The sequence below is a fragment of the Hibiscus syriacus genome, unplaced genomic scaffold, assembly GCF_006381635.1.
Source record: "Hibiscus syriacus cultivar Baekdansim isolate YM2019G1 unplaced genomic scaffold, ASM638163v2 tig00110482_pilon, whole genome shotgun sequence".
NCBI classification, from domain to species: Eukaryota; Viridiplantae; Streptophyta; class Magnoliopsida; order Malvales; family Malvaceae; genus Hibiscus; species Hibiscus syriacus.
The window spans coordinates 1433711-1451821 of record NW_024062758.1 but is presented as its reverse complement, the minus strand read 5'-3'; the positions used below and the strand labels follow the sequence as shown (position 1 = coordinate 1451821).

The 18111-nt window shown below is 29.7% G+C and overlaps 2 protein-coding genes across 2 annotated transcripts; both read left to right on the top strand.

Moving 5' to 3' along the window:
• The first annotated feature begins 6155 nt into the window (after positions 1–6155).
• Positions 6156–9095, top strand: LOC120128634. Its single transcript, XM_039146287.1, has 6 exons — positions 6156–6317; positions 6478–6745; positions 6866–7702; positions 7815–7937; positions 8133–8372; positions 9022–9095. The coding sequence occupies exons 1-6, from the start codon at positions 6156–6158 to the stop codon at positions 9093–9095; spliced, it is 1704 nt and encodes a 567-aa protein (XP_039002218.1).
• A 6830-nt stretch (positions 9096–15925) lies between these two features.
• Positions 15926–17901, top strand: LOC120128837 (squamosa promoter-binding-like protein 9). Its single transcript, XM_039146461.1, has 3 exons — positions 15926–16337; positions 16909–17048; positions 17162–17901. The coding sequence occupies exons 1-3, from the start codon at positions 15955–15957 to the stop codon at positions 17773–17775; spliced, it is 1137 nt and encodes a 378-aa protein (XP_039002392.1). The 5' UTR covers positions 15926–15954; the 3' UTR covers positions 17776–17901.
• Positions 17902–18111: the final 210 nt, after the last annotated feature.

The following is an 18111-nucleotide window of genomic DNA, read 5'->3' as shown; positions in this document are numbered from 1 at the left end:
GCGTCTTTTGGATCTCAGATTTTTTATGCAAAGGTTCTTCACTTCACATTCGGCTATGAAGTCTCTCCTCTGCTCTCTCTTTTGCCCTGGTCTTTTCATCGGTGTACTTTGTCAAGGCTGAAGATTATTGTTTGTTGGCCTCTCTCTCTCCAAGGATCCGTTTTAGGGGTAGTTATGCGGTGCGGCGTCTAAAAAACGGTTAATATACGACGTAATCGGTTAAATAAATGATTGATTAAAATTTAGACCGATTATGTTATATTATTTAACCGAAAATATTATAAAGTACAATAACATATTAGGTAGCGCTTATATAATGTAATAAGTAATAATTATATTGATCTATTTTATAAGTAAACCGGTATATTTATACCGATAACATTATAAATTTACCTATTACATTATAATATGTTGAAATTGTCTATACTTTTTATAAAAATGATCGATACTTTTTTTAAAGTTATGTAATTTATGTTTTAATTTTTTAATAGTGTTTCATGTTTTCCACCTACAATATTAATTTAATAATTTCATTTGCACAAAAAATTATTTGATTGTTTTTGATATTTTATAAAATAATATTTAGAATTTAAATTTAATAATATTAACCAAAGATAATAATAAATATGTAATATATATGTTTATCGTTTTTAATTTAATGATAATATATACCGTAACATAAAAAATAAATCATTAGATACATATAATTACTAAATTAATATCTTAAAACTCACTCAAAAGATAACCTTAAATTAATGTTTTCCACAGTGATATAAGTATGGACACTTATATAAAAAGGATAGATAATTTACAATATAAACGCTACCTATTACATTATATAAGCGCTACCTATTACATTATATAAGCGCTACCTATTACATCATATTTTTACCTGATATATTGTAAAGTATCGATCCTTTTTATTAAAAGGATAGATACTTTTTTTAAAGTTATGTAATTTATGTTTCAATTTTTTTAATAGTGTTTTATGTTTTCCACCTACAATATTAATTTAATAATTTCATTTACACAAAAAATTATTTAATTGTTTTAATATTTTATAAAATATTATTTAGAATTTAAATTTAACAATATTAACCAAAGATAATAATAAATATGTAATATATATGTTTATTGTTTTTAATTTAATAATAATAAATATAGTAACATAAAAAATAAATCATTAGACGCCTATAATTACTAAATTAATATCTTAAAACTAACCTTAAATTAATATTTTCCACAGTGAAAAAAGTATGGACAATTTTATAAAAAGGATAAATACTTTACAATATAAGTACTACCTATTACATTATATAAACGCTACCTATTACATTATATAAGCGCTACTTATTACATCATACTTTTACCTATTATATTGAAAGTGTTCATACTTTTTATAAAAATGATCGATATTTTTTTTAAAAGTTATGTAATTTATGTTTCAATTTTTTTTAATAATGTTTCATGTTTTACACCTACAATATTAATTTAATAATTTCATTTACACCAAAAATTATTTGATTGTTTTGATATTTTATAAAATATTATTTAGAATTTAAATTTAACAATATTAACCAAAGATAATAATAAATATGTAATATATATGTTTATTGTTTTTAATTTAATAATAATATATACCGTACCGTAAAAAATAAATCATTAGGCGCCTATAATTACTAAATTAATATCTTAAAACTAACCTTAAATTAATGTTTTCCACAATGAAAAAAGTATGGACATTTTTATAAAAATGATAGATACTTTACAATATAAGCACTACCTATTATATTATATAAACGCTACCTATTACATTATATAAGCGCTACCTATTACATCATATTTTTACCTATTATATTGAAAGTGTCCATACTTTTTATAAAAATGATCGATACTTTTTTTAAAGTTATGTAATTTATGTTTCAATTTTTTTAATAGTGTTTCATGTTTTCCACCTACAATATTAATTTAATAATTTCATTTACACAAAAAATTATTTGATTGTTTTGATATTTTATAAAATATTATTTAGAATTTAAATTTAACAATATTAACCAAAGATAATAATAAATATGTAATATATATGTTTATTGTTTTTAATTTAATAATAATATATACCGTAACGTAAAAAATAAATTATTAGACGCCTATAATTACTAAATTAATTTCTTAAAACTCACTTAAAAAATAACCTTAAATTAATATTTTACACATTGAAAAAAGTATGAACACTTTTATAAAAAGGATAAATATTTTACAATATAACAGGTAAAAATATGACAAAACTAATTTCATTATGACAAAACCGATAAAATTTATATAATATGTTGAAAGCATGTACACTTTTATAAAAAGGATAGATATTTACCTATAACCAAAGTTTACCGGTTACTAATTTTTTTAATAATTTTTTATATTTTCTACCTAAAACATTATTAGTCTGTCAACATAATAGGTAATGCTAAACCGAATTTATTAAATATCTTTTAATATATTCAGTAATACTATATATTAATTATATATTAATCTGCCTTTCTTGAGACAATTCCGTTCTAGAGTCTCCTGCAAATCCTGAGACAATGCTCCTTTTTTTTATCTACGTTTGATTTGCTTTACATTTGTTGAAACTGTTTTTAGTCTTTGTTTACAATGTGGGATCTGTCCACCTATTTTGTTTTAACTGTTATAATAAAAGGCCACAAATGTCAAAAAAAAAAATTCACACCAGATAATGATTGCACCCTAAGAACCAGGCAATTGGTCATACGACACGAAATTTAAGAAAATAAACCAGGGGGCCCGTTTCAACTATTAAGTCACACACCACTTATTACCCAAACAATGTCACAATTTTACCAAATGTGTCCGCATCTCTAATTAGCCAGTAAACGTGGTGGGAAAATTAGAGATGCCATAACTTTTACTACTTAAATAATATCTACATCTTTCTATTAATCTCATTTTATACTGAATATATTTTGAACTTATTTATAGAATAGAAAATATCTACCAATTGTAAACAAAATAATTGTCTATAACAAAGTATAGATTTAATGTTTTTATAAAATTAAACTTTAAAATTTTAATTTTAATTTTAATTTTTAAACCAAGGCAAGTCAGCCGTAAAAAAGTAAAAAAAAAAGTTATCATTTCTTTTTATCATAATCAGCTGTCGTCCATAGGTACTCGGCTATTCGCTAAGTAACAAATATAAATTAAATCAAGTTGGGCATAGCTGACAAGTTATAATGTTAAGCATTTGTAAAATAAATTTTTTAACTTTTATACTCTCAGAGTTTTAATAGCGAATATTCCATATTTTTTTACGATCTTTTATTATTTTTTATATATTTTTTTACAACCGAGAATCTACTTAATTTGACATTAAATAATTACAAACAATAATTAGAAACAAAAAAGCAATATTGTAATGGAACATAGATGTCAATGAAGAGAAGATAAACAATATTAAGGTAAAATATCATTCATTCAAACCAAAACATCGAGAATAACAGTGTTATGAAGATCACTAACAAACCAAAGAGGAATCATTTAATTTTTTTCTTAATTTAATTAAACTGAAGGAAGAAAACCATAAATATTAGATTGCTAAAAGATTTAGAGTACATCAACTCAAAAATAAAGAGACAGTGGATGAGAAATCAAACATAACTAGAAGCAGACCGAACCCTGAACCATCTGCCCAATTACGCAAAAGCACACAACATAGACTTCAAATAAAATGAAGAAGGGTAAACTATATCTTTGGTCATTTAACTATCTTGTAATTCCCTTTCAATCATCTAACTATTTTTTTTCCTGAAATAAGTACGTACAGTGCATTAACCATAAAGGGCATCTTGTAAAATAATATCATTTATACATTCACGATAATCATAAACAAAATATAAAGATGATTAACTAGTGACAGCCTGATGAACAAAACCGTGAATAATTGAGGTAACGACATACAGAAACATATCACTCCGACGTCCCCGAACACCAAACATAGAAGAGAACTTGAATAATATCCAAAAAAAGGTCCAATGAAAAATCAATCTTCCCTTAATTGTAATCTCATCTGACACATGTATACGAAAGCCAACAAAATATCATATACGAACAATCATGCATCAAGAAACAAACAACAAAGAAAACATGTAGAATCGTATTGTAGACCAACATAAGAAACCTACATCGGGAGTTCGAATGCACCGATAGTCATGATACACTTTACCAGAAAAGGGCGAAGAGAAAACATTATTAGAAATACGATAAAATACAAGTGAAAACTAATAAAATCAACCAGCTATAAACTGAAAAAAAGACAAATGATAGGGAAGTGGCTGGACAAAGCCATTGCCCTTGACGCAAAAGAAATGTGATAAGTGGTAACTGCAACAGAGAAAACAGATTTTTGGGAATGAAAAATCTAACTATTTTAAATAATCACTAAACTTACATTTTTGTTCCATATTAATCATATGTCATTTAAATATTAATGATGATGTTGGCGTATCACTATAAGATAATATTAAATTATCATTAAAAAGGTTAAAAAAATATCACATAAAGAATCTTATTTATTTTTTAACTATAAACGACTAAAATAAAATAAAAATAAAAATTTAATTATAATTATAATTTTTTTAAAAATAATTAAATGACCAAAAATACTACGAAACAATCAATGGACTAAATAGTTAGTTTACTCGATAAAAGATAGAGAAAGCATGACAACTCAGAAACAGCCGGGGCAAACACAAACAAATCGGCAACTTCAAAACCCAACGAAGGGGCATCAGCAGAAAAGCCCAATCAAAAGCACCAAACCAGGGAAATCATAAACATTAGCATGGGCTCGGCATCATCAAATGATCAGAAGAACAGTCAAATGCAGAATTCATGGAAGTTCTCATCATATTTGTTCAAGCGGATGTACGAGTACTCAATAATCTTTTCACTACAAAATGTTTAATATGAGTAGTAATATTATGCTTCACTCCAGCATCTACATGTCTTTGATCTAAATAATTGACTAGAGAAACCAGAAAACTTCATACCATTTTCAATTAAATTGAGTCCTTTCTGTGTGGGGTTTACCGGTCCAACAACAAGCATTTCGTCAAATTTATCGCTCCAATTTTCAAGCTTCCTGAAAAAACACTTAATTCCTTCTTAATACTTCTCAATCTTGTTTCTTTCTTGGCAGTGATTTCATCTTTGTATTTGATCTCAAAGAGATTGGTTTTAGTGGTGAAGAATAGTGTTATTCTCTTTAGAAATTTCGTATTTAAATAATTGTATTTGTAGAGTGTGCGTGTATTATCAATAGACTAAAAATATATTTCTAATAAAAAGTTAAATAAAAATCAATATATATGTAATAAAATCCATGGTTAAATTATTGAAATAATATTATTTTATTTTTTATTTGTCAAAATAACCTTAAAAAATTATTGTACAAAGTGGAACTCATTTCTAACACATATTAGAAGGCAAATTTACGTTACAGTGCCTTTTGAAATGTTCTTCCTTAAAGAAGTGTCTTTGTTTAATTGTCATGTCATATACAAAATATAAATTATATTTATACTTCAATTAACTTGGCACGTAAGCAAAGACGTTTTCTTAATAAATAACTTTTCAAAAAGACGTTGTCATATAGACATTCCTTCGTATTATATTAAAATGTTTATTTTAATAAATAAAAAATAAAATGATTATTTTAACAATTTAGTCAAAATTCTTATCAATAATTATTTATTTAAAATAAAATTTATAAATTAAATTTTATTCATTTACATAATAAATAAAACAAAATTTGATTTTCTTTTAAAATAAACATCACGTGACATATTTTTTAATTAATTTAAGTGTTTATAAGTGGTATTATCTCTTCTAAAGGTTCTCAATCATTTGATAATGAACACTTAAATATTCTATGATCTCTAGTACTCGAACCTGAAACTTTTAAAAATAACAATTATTCTCTTAATTATTAAGTTAACTTGATCCATGCATCAAATAATATATATATATATATATATATATATATATATATATATATAATTTAAAAATCATACCGACATTAACATAAATAGAAACATTTACTGCATAAAAAATGGTATAATAACTATAATACATGCATTCAAATGGATGGTAGAGTGGCTGGGAAGAGGGCTAAACTTGAATTTATTCAGATTTACAACCTTGCTCATGTTGATCAAAGGAGATTGGACAAGGAGAAGAAGATTCAGGCAGAATTAGTAACCTTAGAAACTGCTGAATCAGAATTCTATAGGCAAAAAGCTAAGGTTCATTGGCTTCAAGAAGGAGACTTGAACACCATATTCTTTCATCAGAGAGTTGAATAAAAAAAGAAGAGGAATACCATTAAAGTCATCAAAGATGAGAATGGGATGTATCATGAGTCTTTTGATGCTATGGTTGTTGAACTAGTAAATTTTTTTCAAGAATCTTATTGGCACTACTGACCCAATGGTTAAGGGATGTTCTGTTGAGTGGCTGAAGCCTTTTCTGAGCTACTCTTTACCTGCTGGAGCTGGTGATTTCCTTGCAAGCCCAGGACCTGATGGGTATACTTCCTGGTTCTTCAAGGCTGCTTGGGAGATTGTAAGCAAAGACTTTCTGGATGCTATAAGGTATTTCTTTCAAATATCTTCCCTACTGCCTGCCTTTAATGCCACTACCATTGTCTTGGTGCCTAAATCTTTGAATGCATGTATGGCAAAGGAAATTAGGCCCATTTCATGCTGCTTAGTGATTTATAAAACAATCACTAGAATTTTGGTCACTAGACTAGCTTTCTACTTTCCTGGTATGATATGTCCTAACCAATCAGCATTTGTCAAAGGCATAAATATTGCTGATAATACCTTGCTTGCTCAGGAGATTGTTAGGGGATACTCTAGAAAGAACTTTTCTCCTAGATGTACCATAACAATTGATTTGCAAAAGGCTTTTAATTCAATTTGCTGGGATTTTCTCTTGACAGTTCTTGAAGCTTTGAGATTGCTTGGAGTGTTTTGTGGCTGGATTAGGGCATGTGTAATTACCCCTAGGTACTCAATTTCTTTAAAAGGTAGATTGGTAGGGTATTTTAAGGGTGCAAGAGGGGTTAGACAAGGGGGCTCATTATCTCCTTATCTCTTTGTTATTGTGATGAATGTTCTCCCTTCTTTGATGGATGTTGTTGCCAAGAATGGTGTATTTAGATTTCATCCTAAATGTAAAAGAATTACCCTTACACACCTTTGCTTTGCTGATGACCTACTTATGTTTTGTCATGGGTCATTGGATGCTATGATGGGGGTTGTAAGTACCTTAGACAAATTTTATGAACTTTCTGGTCTAAGGCTGAATTGTATGAAGACTGAGCTCTTTGCTTGTGTTGTTCCTGCGGATAAATTAGAACAAATCCTAAGAGCTATTGGATTTAGAGTTGGTCATCTCCCTGTTAGGAACCTTGGAGTGCCCTTGGTTACTCGCAAGCTTACAAGTAAGGATTGCTCGGCTTTACTTGTGAAAATTAAGGACATGATTGATAAATGGTCCAGTAGAAAACTGATTTTTGGGGGGAGGTTACAACTTGTGAAGTCTGTTTTGTTTAGCATTTTTGGTTACTGGAGTAGGCAGCTTATCTTGCCCAAGGGTGTTATAAGAGACATTGAAAAGCTCTGTATGAGATTTTTTTTGGAAGGGCATAGATATCTCAGCAAAAGTTGCTAGAGTGAGCTGGAATCATGTATGTTCCTTAAAATCTGAGGGTGGTTTGGGATTAAGGAATATAGCTGATTGGAGTAAAGATTGTTGCCTTATGCTTGTCAAAAACATTCTTGTTGGGGATGGTTCCTTGTGGATTGCTTGGATTAAGGACTATTGCTTTAAATTTGTGGACTACTGGAATGTTGACAGTAAGCCTTAATTCAGCTGGATTCTTAGCAAACTGATTAAGTTGAGGGAGGAGGCTAGGAGATTGTTCAGTCCTGCTGCTAATTGGTCATAGATTAAAGGTGGATGAATTTGGGATAGAATTCGGGACAGGAGGGATAAGGTTGTATTGCATTGACTTATATGGTTCCCAGCTCATGTTCCAAAATTCTCTTTAGTTGCTTGGATGGTGATACTTGACAGATTGCCAACAAAAGACAGATTAACCTGTTTTGGTATAGTGACTGATAATGTGTGTGGGTTGTGTGGTGATAGACAGGAATCTCGAAACCACCTTTTCTTGGAATACTCCTATATGAGGGAGATATGGTGTACTGTTATGCATGCTTGTGGGGTACAACAACAGGAGCTTAATTGTTGGGATGATGCTCTTTGTTGGATGATCTCGAATTTGAAGGGTAAGTCCCTCTTAGTTCATATTTTTAAGCTAGCTTGGACTGGTTTTGTTTATTTCATTTGGGAAGAACGTAATCACAGGCATTTTAGAGGGGTGATTCGTTCGGTTGATACAATTGTCAATAATATAAGAGAGGCGGTTAGAATTAAGCTGTATAGGTGTCACATGAATAGGATGGATGATGTAAATAGGCGGTTGTGCCTAGATTGAGATCTAATCTAGTTGTTTGTAAAGTTTTTTGTAGTAGCTTTGCTGTTTTTTTTTGGATGAATAAAATTTTACTTATCCAAAAAAAATCAACTGTCTAAAATCAATTTCTTTCAATTTTAATATTTTCGATATACTACATCCATTTATTTCAGTTTTCGAATTGTTTTTATTTAAAAAAATTTAAACTATAATTCTTTTTATTAGTTTTCTTCACAAAACCTCGTTTGCAGTTACAAAACTACTTTGTAGTTACCAAAACCTTTTCATCACGGCAACAATGGTGATCTCCTCCATCCATTTTCTTGTCATTTTATTTTTTTATTATTCAGTTTTATTAATTTTCAGTTATATTTTAGCGTATTTAAGATAATATTTTCTTTTTTATCATTTTTCTAGTAAAAGATATCATGATTACCGGTGCTTTTGGACTCTCGGTGCAGGTTTCTTCCATTGGTTTTATTCTTGGTCTATGGTTCTTCGGGATTTCATGGTTGGTTGTTTTTTCGATGCATGATTCATTTGTTCATTTGCGTATGTTATTTTGTTGGTTATCAAATATATGTGTTCCTCATCTATGTCTAACACTTTATGAAGATTCATTTTTCATTCGTTCACTTCAAACATTCTTCATGTTTTCCTCATCTATGTCTAACACTTTAGAAAGTCGGAGTGATCAATCTCTATATGTTGTTGGCTCAATTGTTTAGTTCTTGATCAATTAGACTGTCAATGGTCAATCACTAATATATTTTTCTTATAATAGACATGAATCTATTTGTTTTGTATGCATATTATAAGACATTGTTAATGATATTTTATTTAACCAATAAATATATTATAGTGTTACTTTAAAAAAATTTAAAACTAATTTGAATTGGTTTACTTCGACTTAAGATCTCTTTAAATCTGAATTATTTTAAATTTAATTTTTTTATTAACTTCGTAATTTATTTATTAAATCATTATAATTTTGACTTAGGATGACTTTAACTTCGTACTACATAAATTTGAACAGTTAACTTTTTATAATCCCTTATATTAAATTTAAATTTAACTTAAATAAATAATATTTTAAATTTGAATTAAAATATAGGGTACTGAAAGGTACGGTATACAAGACTTTGGGAAAATAAGCAAACTCTCTTCCATAAATAAAAATTAGGATAAATTAGACATTTAATATTTAAAATATCAAATTTTGATTTATTTTAGTATTTAAATTTTTAATTTTTTTAAAATCATATCTAACGTTTAATTTTCATTCTATTTTAGTACCTTATCGCTAAAAACTTAACGCATTTAATACCTCATTATTAGTTTTGGTTCGTTTTAGTATCTAAACTTTAAAAAATCAAAATTTAACGTTAAATTTTAAACGAATTACTAAAATAAAACAAAAGCTAAAATTTTTAACGATGGTATATTACTATGAAAAAAAAGCTAAACTTCAGTTATGATTTTGAAAAAAATGAAATTTAGATACTAAAATAAATTAAAACTGATAATTTAGGTATTGATTGTTTAATTTACCCTAAAAATTAAAATAAATTATAACTATGCCTTAGGTAAACCTTGGGCGAAAAAGAGTTGATCTGTGTTCAAATATTGTTAACATTAACTTAAAAAGTTTAAAGTTGAGTTTCAATCAACTCAAAAGTTTAAGAGCTTAAAATTATCGAGTTTAATCCAAATTTAAAATAAAAATTTAAAGTTGACTCGACTCAACTCCAAAGTTAACGAGTTTAGAATTTTTAAGCTTAACTCAAACCAAAAAAATTAAAATTTAATTCGAGCTTGAAAAAATTTGAACTTGAAATATTACTAGATTTAACTCGGTTGAAACTCAAACTCAAGTTCGATTTCAATTTAAACTGAGTTTAAACTTAAACCTTAAATACATAAAAACTTTATATTATTTTTTCTAAAAACTAACATACAAAATATTAATATTATTAATAATTTAATTTAAAAATTAAAAATTTATTATATTATCTTTTAGATTATTTTTAAACATTGAATTAAACGTTAAAAACTCAAATGAAATATATTTTATTGAAATATTAATCTAATTTTTTAGAATAATTCCGTATATGTGTTCTCATTTCGAGACATTTTGGGTCTCATAGAAAACTAGAGACGAAAGCTCCTATAGAACAAGTTTTTCAGTTTGTTTGATAAATTAATTCCCAACAAGCAATAAGTGAAAAGTGTAGTTTTTTTAATTAATCATTTGTATCTGATTTATTGATCGATTAATTTAAATCGAATACTACAAAGACGAGAGCGACTAATCCAATCTAATTTATTCTATTTACAAACGTCATATTTTAAACTATGATCTTACTTAATATATTTAATGCATCATTTAACTATACCAAATTGTTATCGTTAAATGTGTAGCGTTTTAATTTAAGGATAATGATGAACTCCACCCAAATCTGGAAATTATTAAAATAAACAGTCAATTTTTTAGTCATCATTGGAAATTACAGTGTTCAATTTTTCAGTATTGCACAAAATCTATTTGCAGGATTTTTCAAACAGAGTCATCTTCTCATTAATTTTTCACAATTTCCCGACAATATTGCCCTCAAAATCGTCACTTCATTCACTTTAAAATATACTCGATGAGAATAAAAGATTATCAGTGAATAGGATTATTGAGAATGTTATATTTTATGTTTGGATAGTTTAATAAAAATGTAAAATTACCGTGTTTGGTTAAAGGAATAAAAGATTATTGAAATGTATATTTAATTAAATTATCTTTATTATATATTTGTTTTTTTAACAAGTTTAAATCTATTATAATATTATTGTAATTAATTTATATATTTTCTTTAAAAAAATTTAAATTCATAAAATTTATATAATTTTTTTACAAAATTAAAAAGATAAATATATTTAATGAAAGAGTAAAATTTTATTTTAACCTCTGAATTTTTAAGTATATTTTTATTATAGACTTTTTTTATAAATCTAAAATAGTTTAAGGATAAATTTATAATTTAACCTTCGTATAATTTTTATTATTCAACCACATAATAAGAATATTTTTAGAAAAAAAAATTAAAAGCATTTTAGTCCAAAATATTGGTAATCAACAATACCTAAGGGAATGGATAATCATATTCCCATTAATATATCCCAAAAAATCCACTGTTGGTAATAAAAGATTACCGAAAATGGGATTACCGGCCAACCAAACAGGGGAATAAGGATTTCATTCCCTCGGTAATACAACATTCCTTGAATTAAACGGGGCCTTAAGATTTGTAATTTATTAAACCTTGGGTAAACTAAGCAAACAGTCCCCTATGTTTAAGGTCTGGTTGATTTTGATCATTAATTTAAAAATTAAGGAACAATGATTTTAATATTACCGATCCGTTTGATTTTAATTCTGTCATTAATTTTTGTTAACCCCCTTTTGTTTAAATCTTTAACATGGCTTAGAGACTAAAATCGAACGAATCAATAATGTTAGAGATTAAAATCGAACGGATAAATAACGTTAGGAACCATTCTTCTTTAATTTTTGAATTGATGATCAAATTCGATCAAACGCTAAACATAAGAGACTTAGTTAATATGGAATGCGTTTGTCATTTATAAACAACTAACATATAAACGAAACGTGTGATAAAATCTTAATGCGGCTTATGAAATTAAAATATTCTTTAGTATATTTATTTTACATTATATTATTTCAAAATATGAAATATGCATACATTAATATTTTTGGATATAATATACGTTTATGCATGAATTAACTTAGTTCAGTAATTAATAGAATTATTGTTGTTCGCATAGGTCACCAGTTTGAGCATCAACAGTTGTAGCAGGATGACTGAGCATTCATTGTTAAATGGTTAGGTCATCTCCAACCCTCATCTCTATTCTACAACATCTCTATCTCTACTCTAAAGATGAAACAATAATTCATCTCCAACACTATCTCTACATTACCACCAACTCTACTTTATTCACAATATTTAACTATTAGTATGTTTATTTATCTAATTTCAATGTATTTTTTTTCTATCTTGTAATTTAATATACTTGAATTTATTATATTATGTTTAATTTTTATTTTATTGTGTAGAAATTACAATAAAAAACATAAAAGAGAAAATAAGAGAAAATAATGTAACAAAGAAAAGGAAAAGAAAAAAAAGAAAGTAAAAAAATATAAAAAATCAGAAAAATAACAAAATATATATATTATATAGCGCAGCTACAATGTTGCGCCAGATGTAGAGTATCACTGTAGCATCTCCACATTCCAAACTATACTCTAGTGATGAGTTAGAGTTGAAATTCATCTTTAAAGTGGAGATTTTCTCTACTTTGGAGATGCTGGAGTTAGTCTTAAGAGTACTTAGAAAATATATTATTTTATAATCACTTTAATTTAATAAAATAATTGATGTAGGTTTATTTTATGATTTATATTTGAACTTCGTAATATTTTCTTAATTAATCATTAGTATCTGATTGATTGATCGACTAATCTAGATCGGGTACTGTAGAGGCGAGAGCGATCTTCCCAACCCAATTTGCTCTATTCGTAAATGTCAGAATTTAAATTTTTGACTTTACTTAAAAATATCTAATATCTCATCTTACGGGACAAATTGGATACTATTATTAATAATATTTTACGAAATGTATATTTTTTAAGATTTGACAAGCTTCTATTGAAATAAAAAATAAGAATAAAAATTGATGAATACTCCATTTTTAGAGAAAGTGATTATTGAGAAAGATAGAAAGAAAATTTTGAGGATTATGTTTTAGGATGTAAATAAAAGGAAATGACGCATAATTTTTTTAAAAATAATTTAAGATAATTACATAATTAGTATTTAATGATTATATTGATATAAATATTAATTTAAAAACATTTTTTAAAGCTGGTATTTAAATAAAGAGAAAATAACTTCAGTGACCGAAAATGCATTGTAATATACGATTTTGACCAACTTTTTTTGGATTTGCCAAAATGACCAAGTAAATCGCAATGCGATCGATAATTCGCAACGCGATCTCCGGTATCGCAAATCAGTTTCTAGATTCGCAACGTGATAGTCGAAGTTCGCGTTGCGATTCATTCTAAATTCGTTGCGATAGTCGAAGTTTGCGTTGCGATTCATTCCAAATCGTTGCGATAGTCGAAGTTCGCGTTACGATTCATTCCAAATCGTTGCGATAGTCGAAGTTCGCGTTGCGATTCATTCCAAATCGTTGCGACAGGCGAAGTTCGCGTTGCGATTCATTCCAAATTCGGGGCGATAGGCGAAGTTCGCGTTGCGATTCATTCCAAATTCGGGTCGGGTCGTGGTCGTGGTCGTGGTAATATGTGTCTTCGACACGTCCGCGCGAATTCTATATTTTTAGAGAAAATTCTTAAGAAACTAATGCAATATTTGGACTATCACAACGAATTTGGAATGAATCGCAACGCGAACTTCACCTATCGCAACGAATTTGGAATGAATCGCAACGCGAACTTCGCCTGTCGCAACGAATTGGAATGAATCGCAATACGAACTTCGCCTATCGCAACGATTTGGAATGAATCGCAACGCGAACTTCGCCTATCGCAACGAATTGGAATGAATCGCAACGTGAACTTCGCCTATCGCAACGAATTGGAATAAATCGCAACGCGAACTTCGACTATCGCAACGATTTGGAATGAATCGCAACGCGAACTTCGCCTATCGCAACGAATTTGGAATAAATCGTAATGCGAACTTCGACTATCGCGTTGCGAATCTGAAAACTGATTTACGATACCGGAGATCGCGTTGCGATTCATTCCAAATTCGTTGCGATAGGCGAAGTTCGCGTTGCGATTCATTCCAAATCGTTGCGATAGTCGAAGTTCGCGTTGCGATTTATTCCAAATCGTTGCGATAGGCGAAGTTCACGTTGCGATTCATTCCAATTCGTTGCGATAGGCGAAGTTCGCGTTGCGATTCATTCCAAATCGTTGCGATAGGCGAAGTTCGTATTGCGATTCATTCCAATTCGTTGCGACAGGCGAAGTTCGCGTTGCGATTCATTCCAAATTCGTTGAGATAGGTGAAGTTCGCGTTGCGATTCATTCCAAATTCGTTGTGATAGTTGGTCACTGAAATTATTTTTTCTTAAATAAAAGGTAAAGGGAAGGCAACTGTCAAATTCCATTTCCTTTTTCCTTTTTATTATTTTTTATTTCACATTTTAAGTGACAGACAAAAGTTCCCGAGTAGACTCTCTTGCTGGCATGGGTTCAATTTCAGTGTCAGGTGTCTATTTTTGACCTTTACCTTTTATTGGATTAATTATAGAAAAAGTCCTCAAGTCATAGAACAAAGTTATAATTTAATTCAAATTCCATTTCCTTTTTCCTTTTTATTATTTTTTATTTCACATTTTAAGTGACAGACAAAAGTTCCCGAGTAGACTCTCTTGCTGGCATGGGTTCAATTTCAGTGTCAGGTGTCTATTTTTGACCTTTACCTTTTATTGGATTAATTATAGAAAAAGTCCTCAAGTCATAGAACAAAGTTATAATTTAATTTTAAATAAAGATATAAATAAACATAACATTCGATGAATTATTCGTGAATTGTTTGTATAATATTTATCTATATTCGTTTATTAAGATGAATAAAAGGAGATGAATAAAAAAATTTATGTTCATTTAATAAACGAACAAAAATAAATAAAAATATATTCGGTTTGTTTATATTCATAAACAAACTCGTTTATAAATTCGTTTATAAACTCATTTATCAACATATTTTTTTATGTTTATAAATAATATTGTTTATCTATTTTCTTTTTTTATTTTAAATATTGATAATGTTGAGATTAAATTGGACACATAATAAATGTTAAAATTTAAATTGTGAATTTTAAAGAGTTTAAGCACTAATGTTATAATTTTATTTTTTTAGCTTGCAAATAAAAAGATAAAATAAAAAATTTAACATATAAACGAACACTAAACAAATGTTAAACGAATATATTGGCGAACAATAAATAAATAAATATGAATACATTCAAAAATAAATAAATATGAATGCATTCAAAAATAAATAAAAAAACACAAATATAATATTAAAAATTTAAATGAAATACGAATCAAATACAAACATCTTTAAAAAATAAAAAACTCAAATATAATCTCATTTGTTAAAGCTCGACTTATTTACACTTCTAATTTCAAATTTCAAGCTAAAATAATATTGTTCTAATCAGGTCCTGTCCACTTTTTTATTATTTTTCTTGGGGGTGTTTGTATAGCGTAAAGCGAGATAAGAAAAATGACCCACAGTAAGCAAACAAAAGTACTCATGAAGGGGCAGTAGACAGAGGTCATGGAAATAGGTTCGGGCTCAATGACAGACTCAGGTGGTTCTTCCGCCAACTCCTCCACCGAGTCACTCAACGGCTTGAAATTCGGTCAAAAGATCTACTTCGAGAATACAGCAGCAGCAGCAGCAGCAGCTGCTGGTGTTGATGGTGGGACCCCAACCAAACCAGGTCCCGGGTCTTCAAGCTCATCCGGGTCGGGTAAGAAGCCCAGGTGTGGAATTGTGCAGAGTGCTCCACCCCCAAGATGTCAAGTGGAAGGGTGCCAAGTGGATCTGAGTGATGCTAAAGCTTACTATTCAAGGCATAAAGTTTGTGGTATGCACTCTAAGGCGCCTAAAGTCATTGTTGCTGGTCTTGAGCAAAGGTTTTGTCAGCAGTGTAGCAGGTCACCCCTCATTTATTGCTCTTATCTTTCTCATTTTCCCAATATTTTTAGCCTTTTCCTTTGCAGTAATAGTTAGTTGAAGAGCTTGTAGTGTTCTTAATTGGCAGTTGTTTAATGCAAGTATCTCGTTTCTTTGTTTTAAACTCGTATAAAATGAGCTCGGATTGTGGGTTCTTAGTGCTTTTTTTCCTGATGTTTTCGGTTCTTTGAGTTTGGAGTTGCACAATGGAGCCTATTCTAGTAAAGGGGTATGGATTATGGACTTTATATGAGTAATGAGTGTAATTTTTGGTTAATTGCTTGGTTTTTGGCAAATTGTTTAGATTTTGTCACAATGTTCAAACATATATTGGGAGCTGTATAGATTTTGTATGCACTGATGAGCGATTTTAGGTGAGAGCAGCTTAGACAATGGTTGAGTTCCTTGCATGCTAGCCATACTTGTAATTGCTTTTACGAATTATGTTTTTTTTTTTGCCATCTTGGGTTGCAAAAGGAATCCTTTATTGTATGGCCATCTATTTCTTGATCTTTGTTTGGTTTGATATCCTATGTGGTAGTGTCTATTTAGATTTCATCAGCTTCCTGAATTTGACCAAGAGAAACGGAGCTGCCGTAGACGGCTAGCAGGTCATAATGAGCGAAGGAGGAAACCACCACTGGGATCATTATTATCCTCTCGTTATGACCGTCTTTCTTCATCCATTATCGGTTAGATTGTTATCATCTTTTATTTTTTTAAGATTCTTCTTTGTTAGGTAAATAGAAAGGGAATGATGCAGTTTCTACGTATTGGTGTCCCAATTTGATGCTTATTATGACAGAAACCGGCAACAGAGGTGGAAGCTTTATCATGGATTTCACGGCTTACCCAAGGCTTTCCAGGAGGGATGTGTGGCCGACATCGAGATCATCAGAACACGTATCTGCAAACCAAAACACAGCTACAGGATGGGTTCCAAATCCATGGCAAAACAATTCAGAGGATCTTTCGTCGAACCTTTTCCTGCAGGGAACTCCAGCTGAGACTGGCTTTTCTAGTGCTGGGATTCCTTCGGGAGAATGCTTAGCAGGAGTTATTGATTCAAACCGTGCTCTCTCTCTTCTGTCAAATCAGCCATGGGGCTCCAGAAATCAGGCATTGTCTCCTGGGATAAACGACATGATAAATTCCGAGGTCTCTTCTCCTGTGTCTCAACCAGCAATGCCTCATGGTGCAATTATGAACCCCTATTCAAACATATCTTGGGGTTTCAAAGGCAACAACTCCGGTAGTAGTTCTCACAAGATACCGCCTCATCTCGGTCTGGCCCAGTTCTCAGAGCCTATTAACAGTCAGTTTTCCGGTGGGCTTCACCAAAGCAGGAGGCAATACATGGAACTTGAGCCGCCTGACATGGACGACACCTCCATGCAGCATATTCACCGCACTCTCTAGGTTTGCCGTGATTCTCGTTACTGTGGATGTTGGCATGTTGTTGTGCCTGAACCTATGCGTGTACTTTTCAGTGTTTATGCCTTCGGTTTTCCGCTCTATGCGGGTGCAAATGTTGGTTTGTTCATGTGCCTAAACTAATTTTTCAGTTTTTTCAGCATCTGATTTCCGCTCCAAGTAGTTCAATGAAAACCCAAGCAACCCCCTGTTTTTTTGTGTACGTGCAAGGCTAAAACATGCTAAATAGAAAGGTGTTAGCCAACCGTTTTATTACCTTCAGATAAGCTTTTCCATAGAATTTTCAATGTACTGAACCGGGGACCGGTTTGACTCACAAAT

What these genes read in the sequence shown, in the direction of transcription:
- LOC120128634 (XM_039146287.1), top strand. Translation starts at nt 6,156, where the DNA reads ATGGATGGTAGAGTGGCTGGGAAGAGGGCTAAACTTGAATTTATTCAG. An exon ending in GCCTAAATCTTTGAATGCAT is followed by an intron (nt 6,746 to 6,865) that starts GTATGGCAAAGG and finishes CTAACCAATCAG; the next exon opens with CATTTGTCAAAGGCATAAAT. An exon ending in GATGATCTCGAATTTGAAGG is followed by an intron (nt 8,373 to 9,021) that starts GTAAGTCCCTCT and finishes CTCTCGGTGCAG; the next exon opens with GTTTCTTCCATTGGTTTTAT.
- LOC120128837 (XM_039146461.1), top strand. Translation starts at nt 15,955, where the DNA reads ATGGAAATAGGTTCGGGCTCAATGACAGACTCAGGTGGTTCTTCCGCC. An exon ending in TTTTGTCAGCAGTGTAGCAG is followed by an intron (nt 16,338 to 16,908) that starts GTCACCCCTCAT and finishes GTGTCTATTTAG; the next exon opens with ATTTCATCAGCTTCCTGAAT. An exon ending in TCTTTCTTCATCCATTATCG is followed by an intron (nt 17,049 to 17,161) that starts GTTAGATTGTTA and finishes TTATTATGACAG; the next exon opens with AAACCGGCAACAGAGGTGGA.